At 39.1% G+C, this 6845-nt stretch overlaps 1 protein-coding gene across 3 annotated transcripts; it reads left to right on the top strand.

The window, feature by feature from the left end:
• Nucleotides 1-3983: 3983 nt before the first annotated feature.
• On the top strand, nucleotides 3984-6257 carry LOC134216985 (uncharacterized). 3 transcript variants are annotated; one of them, XM_062695742.1, is made up of 3 exons: nucleotides 3984-4098; nucleotides 4157-4547; nucleotides 5148-6257. In XM_062695742.1, the coding sequence occupies exons 2-3, from the start codon at nucleotides 4382-4384 to the stop codon at nucleotides 5975-5977; spliced, it is 996 nt and encodes a 331-aa protein (XP_062551726.1). In that variant the 5' UTR covers nucleotides 3984-4098; nucleotides 4157-4381; the 3' UTR covers nucleotides 5978-6257. The 3 variants fall into 3 exon arrangements, with proteins under 3 accessions (XP_062551726.1, XP_062551725.1, XP_062551727.1); XM_062695741.1 differs by having other exon boundaries at nucleotides 4046-4547; nucleotides 5148-5997; nucleotides 6069-6257; XM_062695743.1 differs by having other exon boundaries at nucleotides 4046-4547; nucleotides 5148-5997; nucleotides 6075-6257.
• The last annotated feature ends 588 nt before the right edge of the window (nucleotides 6258-6845 follow it).

Genomic DNA, 6845 nt, shown 5'->3' on the forward strand with positions numbered 1-6845 from the left:
GAGCTGCCAGCTAAAAGGCGTTTTGCCTCATGAGTTTTCCGACAACAGAATATCACCACTTTTTTTTTAATGTGAATAAATGTGAATATGATTGAGATTTTTGATATTTTTGAATGGCATCAACTAGCTATCTTGTTTAATTGTTGCATAATGTAAAAATACCCATGAATAGCTAGGGCATATTACCACCCCCTCCCCCCCCCCTTTTAATTTTATTATAGTTCAATTATTATTCTATTATTTCCTAAAGAAACATTTATGAAAGACCTGCTATATGTCAGTATCAACTCAGGTTTACGCAGAGGATCGCTAGCGGACTCATACCCCAGAGGGAATAAAATGTCGTTGATATCGTTCAAGGTGCTTTCTCTGAGCCGGTCTCCCTCCGGTGTGCAAAGTTGTTTGCACAGAAAGGACAGAAATGGTTTGGGAATTCACGGAGCCCACACACCTGACAGTGTACTTCATACGGTTTTGTGCATTGATGGGTTAGATGCTCCCGGCTTCGGCAGTTAAAGCAAACGAACTTATCGAATTTATCAGAGGAACGTGTTCGTCCGTTTTGGATTCTATGTTTGAGGGTTTCCTTGAATCAACTTTTGAGCTGACATCGTTCGATTTCTCCTCCAATTTAGGTTTTGTATTGACCTTCGCAGATAGATGTGCGGAATTGGAATCTTTCCTAATCCACTGCTTGATCCCTCCACTACCTTGATTTGCTCCGGAACCCTGACGTGGAGCGTAATTAATAGTGCTGTCTAATGAGCAACTCGAAGTAGCTCGAAGTTGTTCCCGTCCTGCTCGTTCTTTTTTATCAACAAATGGGCATAAGCAGGACAGGGAGAAACTTCGAGCTACTTCAAGCTCTCATTGGACAGCACTAATGTTATTATTAGATCCTTTATTGGATAATTTTTTCGACCGTTTTTCTTGAAAATTGCTGATGTTTCCCCCTGATCGATTCTCCGCGACCTGAACGGCATTAGTTTGCGAGGCATTTTGTGGTTTTTCAAATAGGTACGTATTAGTGGTATCTATTTCTTGCCCTGCAATCTGCAATGACATTGCCACCTCCCTGCTTAATATTCATTAAGCACTTCCACACTTATTATCTGCGAGGTTTCTAAGCCAAGTTACCATTTCTGTATTATTATCATGAGGCTTATACTTTTATGCACAGTGAAGTCGAGACAATTTTCAAACCGAAAATGGCCTAGACCGGCCCCGGGAATGGAACCCTCAGCATGATCTTGCTTTGTAGCCGCGCATTGAACCGCACGGCTAAGAGTACTGCAATGAATTCTGATCATAAAGATTCCTACCAATTAGTACCCGTTTGTACTCCAGACGGAGGTTTCGGCGTACGGCTTGTACTATCTCCACCTCCAACACCGGTGCTGTGAGGCTTTTGAACTTCTTTTAAATATCAAGAAAGAATTCAAAATAGGTTTCATTTGTCTGCTGCCTTTTTTGATAAATGTCCAATAAAATAAAATGATCCAAATCTGGATGCCTGAAGGTCAACTTCAAGTTCCCAAACGAACGTAAGAGTTCACACTCGGAAACCTTTTCCGACTTCGTCCAGTCGCTTACTTCCCACGAAAAATCATAGTGGCCCATACCGCGGTCCTTGCCAGCATATTTCATTGGCCACTTCACCACTGGGATAGTTTCTACGCGATTGGCAAATAGATAGTAATCCAATTCTTGCTCGTTTATATTTAAATCTATTTTTTTCTAATATTTATATGGAACATTGGAAATGTAACACAGTCGTTCAGTTTTCGCGTGAAATAAACATTTGAAGTTTATCCCAACAGCTGATGAAATCCATGGCCCTGTTGGTTCTCCACTAGCGTCTAATGAACGATTTGTAGTTGTTCCATTTAGTATGACGCAGAACTCTATTTGATCGAATATTCCTCGCGGACTCTGTAGTAAAAACGATTTCCGTGAATGTCTTCGAATTCGTATTTCGGAAATCTCCAGTTACTTAAAGTACACGAACTCATGAACCACCACGATTTTGACATTATCGATACAACTTGAGATGGTTGACTAATATTTATATTGTTTTTTTTTTATTAATAATAAATAATAGACCTGTTTGTCTGTCCGGTGACTAGCCAATCAGAAGCAGCACGCGGGTAAATTCTCTCACTTCAAAAACAAACTTTTTATAAGAGTCCCGGAAACCCATAGTGTTATATACCGATCGACTCAGCTCGACGAATTGAGGTGATGTCTGTGTGTATGTGTGTGTGTATGTATGTGTATGCGCAAAATAATATCACTCATTTTTCAAGCACTTATCCTTAAACTTTCATTCGACGCAGAATCTTGTCCCATTGTTTCGTATTAAAAATTGGACAGATCGGACAATGGGTTTCGAAGTTATGGCCAAAATTCATTTTTTACATAAGAAACACATCCAAAATTCTCTCTTGCTCGCAATAAGTTTCATTCGATGCGGAATATTGTCCCATTATTTCGTATTGAAAATTGGCGGAATCGGACTATAGGATTCGAAGTTATGGCCAAAATACATTTTTATGCAAAAAAAAAACTCACTCATGTTTAGGCACTTATACTGAGCCTATTTGTGTTATACAAGTTGCATTCGACGCAGAATCCTGTCCCTTTGTTTCCTATTAAAAATTGGCCTGATCGAACTATGGACTCAAAAGTTATGGCCAAAATACATTTTTTAAATACCAAAATTGCGTAGAAATGACTCACTCGATAAAAAACGAGAAAGGCACCATCACCGCTAGGTGAATTAATCTGGGTTTTTAAAATGCAAACTGCAATTAATAGAGTAATACAGCAAAATAAGAATCAAAGCGATAGCTTCGCAAGGTGTGTATTGAACTATTTGCAATGGAAGTCTTATCAATCGGGATGCTGTGGACGGATTTCGATTCAGGAGGTGATGATTTTGTGCGTTGTTATATCATATGCTTCGTCGATCTCCATCCACATTTGAAATGCTTCAAACTTTGATTTGCTGATGACTTTTCTCTTACAACTGCATCTAATCTAGTAATTCTGAAGATACGCATATTTGTTCCATTTGCAGTGTTTGTCGATTCGGAATTATTTTCTTATATCGTACAGAAATGTATAGTTCTTAGCAAGTTAGTTCGAAAAATCTAAAAATTATGCTCTGGTGCACTTCGAGTGGTGGAAAATAAAAAAAATAATAATAATTATTAAAATATTACCCTCATCGGATTTTCAAAAAAAGTTTTGAAAATTTACATTTTTTTCTCGACATTTGGGGACATAGTTTTGAAAAATATTCATACCCTAATAGCATTCAAATCGGGTCTCCAGTTAGCCTTGCGTTCAAAGGCGTAGGGTTGCCAATCCGGAGATGTCGAGTTAGATTCTAGGTCCGATCTAGGATGTTTTCGGGTGGGAAACATTCTCGGCTCCCTGGGCATAGTGTATCCATTGTACTTGCCATACACGATACATACTCAACTCATGCAATGGCGAGCATAGAAAGCTTTCAATTAATAACTGAGAAAATGCTAAAAAATACTAAGTTGAAAAGCAGGCCAATTCCAGTTGGAATGTAGAGCCATAGATGAAGAAGGAGAAGCATTAAAATAATTCGCACTCACGTATCAAGTGATGTTCAGACTGCTATAGGTGTTTGAACTGTAAATTGCAAGTTTAACTAAAACTAGTAATGGGTAAATTACAATTTAATATAAATTCAAACTGAACAAAAAATAATCAAAAATGTTCCTGGAAATTGAAGCAAACTTCATATTTATTGGATTTCCTCTCTATAGAGAATATATTCTTCTAAAGTATTCTTTCCCGTGTTTCGTTGACAATATCTCGCATAACACCCCCGACAAGTGCTAAAGCATAACGCTGCCCAATGTTCCCAGTCTCTGACATTTATGCTGCTATGCTGCGTGTAGAGTTTTCCTGTTCGTCCGTGTGTACGTGAGGTTTTCTTTGTCGCATTGCTGAACAGATTTACCTGCAATAATGCGAGCGCTGGTTTTTTGATCCCAAATGAAACTTTCAGTGGGCTCGAAGGTTTAAAAATGCTTTATTTTTTACACTATTATCGTTCTGGTAGGACACTGTTGTTTTCATCATTCAGGATAAATATTTTAAGGCAATTTTATTATAGAACCAATTGGACAAATACGGTTCACATCAAAATGTTTCTCCCCCACTGATAGAAGCAAGACTGTAATCCATGTCTTTGTATGGTCTATGTCACGTCAAACATAGTGGAGTGCGAAGATTTTATGCTTGTTTACATCGCTCATGGTTTAATGCATTCCATTGAAAGCCTGTTTCGAGTTTATTTTACAATTTTAATGAGTTCCGCATAACGAACAGTTATTCCGAAATGCGAATGGCCATCAATACCCCGGAGGACTGCACCATCAACGAGCAGTTTATAAAACTGGTGCACGACACGCCAATACTATGGAATCTTCATCTGCCGCTCTATCGGAACCGGGAGATCAAAGAGCAAAAATGGGCCGAAGTTGGAGCTGTATTTAATCTCAGTGGTAAGTTATAAATATTATAATTTTGTGCATGACAAATGATCATCAATAAAACTCAATATATCAATATTACACACAATCCTGAGCAAAACATTATTACTTTGGCCTTCTGGCAATTATACAATGTGTAATTGAAGTTGCTCTGCGTGTTTCTTCGAATTCAATAGCATATTTTCGTCGGTAGATTCGATGCACAGTTAAACTGATTAACTGCAATTTAATCGTATCTCTAATTTAAAAAAAATATCCCCTATAAACTTGCTATTCAGTCCCAAAAAATATATTTTTTTGTGGGTCTGAGGGATAGAAATCATGTTTTGAATAGGTAAGTGACCATTGAGCGGTAAGAAATACAGAATGTTGTTCGGAATAGCGCGTGAGAACTTTTTACTGCATGCAAAAATATGGCTCAGTAATATCACGCCAACAGGCTTAGCATTACCATCCCTCCTAAATAGCACTAATAGCTCCTTTAGGTTATGACCTTGAGAATCGATGACGATAGTTATTATGACAAGTGTGAAAAAAGGCCAAAGATATTAAATGGAAAAAGAAATATTTGAATTTATTTATTTTTATCAACTGTATTTATCATTATTACAGGCACTGAAGCATACAAGAAATTTGTTGCCTTGCGCGAAAAATACAAGCGTGAGCAGAAGCTGCGGGAAAGCAAAACCATATCTCAAACAGAATGCTGGCGATTGTACGATAAGCTAAAATTTCTCGATACGGTGTCGTTTTCTCGCGATCGGCGGTGGAGCAAGCCAAAATATGTGAACCGGCGACAGCATGGTTTTACCCCGACCACACCTCACACGCGCCATGAGCTATCCCCCTTGCTAATCAAGAATGAATTCCCAGACCTGCAAATGGTATCCGTTCCGACGTCTCCTAGCTACCAGATGTCCGGCGATCCGTCGGAGAATGGTTCCAGCGAAGCATATCAGGATAACTCGGACTACTATAATGATTCAACGATGCAAGAAGCACAACCGGAAGACCCGGACGGCTCGGAATACGGCGAGAAAATAGAGACCATGCCGGACGTGCATCCGGTGGCTTCGACGTCCAGTTCTTCCGTGCAACACCAACAACAGCAATTTTTGAATCGCCTCGAGTGTAAGACCAACGCAATTTTCGAAGAACACGATAAACGAAAAAGCAGTTGGGTACGATGTGAAACATTGGGTCATAGGGTGGCACAAACGATGCATGCTCTGGAGGAGCATGATCCTGATCTGGCGCTTAAGTTTGATATCATGTTGAGTGAAGCGATTACTAGTATTAAAAAAGATCAGCTACAGAGGCTGATGGTAAGGCAGCAACAGCAGCGGGATGATGAGGAAGAACGAACACGGGCGGAAACGATGCGAATACAACACAAACATATGCAGGTTCAACAGCAGAATACGAACAGCAGTGATCCTTGACTAGAGAATTAACACAAATGGTATGTAGTAGTCGGTTACATTAATTATCATTAGTAAAAAGTCATTATGATGCAGAACACTGTTTTGCCAGTTTCAGTTTTCGTCAAAATATTTCCAACTATAATGACTGACTAATATACAAAAAGGATCATGAATCTTTGACGAACAAAACATTACTTGTTACAAAATCTGATACGGGACGTTGAGTCGCGTAGCGATATCTTGAGCTTATGCTAGATCTTCAACACATTAAAACATCTAGGTTAAACTTGTAAGGGCACATCAATGAATCCGAAAATCCTAGCCATGCGGCATGAACTGACATTCAAACTCACATTTATAAAGTTTTGAAAAGAGCAAGCAAGATAATAACAATATTTGTGGATATGATTCAGAGATTTAATTAACCACCGTGTGCAGCATCCATATGAAACAATGAAGATTTAGTTGTTACTGTGAAGCCTGTGGAGTTTAGTGCATTAGAAAATTGCTCGTTCTCAGTAATACGCCAAAGGGGATTAGTGAGGATTTGTTTAAATCTAGGAACTGCCCCGCTAAAACCCACCCTGAGTTCACGAACTTCGAACATGTTTGTATTTTTCCGTCATTATTCGCTATTATGAAGTGCAATATAATTCTGGCGTTACAAAACGAAATGGATGCAATAAATAGGAAAGAGCCGTTTGGCTGAAAACCATCCAGCTGCAGGCCACTTGGCCGAAGGCCACCAGGCAGAAAGTTGTTTGGCCGAATATACCCCTTTTGGTCATACAGACCATTATGCCGAAAGTCATTTGACCGAACAGGTCATTTGGCCGAATAGGTCATTTGGCCGAACAGGAAGTGAGAAGCGAAACATTTTTTTCTC

This window comes from Armigeres subalbatus, chromosome 2, assembly GCF_024139115.2.
Source record: "Armigeres subalbatus isolate Guangzhou_Male chromosome 2, GZ_Asu_2, whole genome shotgun sequence".
Lineage (NCBI taxonomy): Eukaryota > Metazoa > Arthropoda > Insecta > Diptera > Culicidae > Armigeres > Armigeres subalbatus.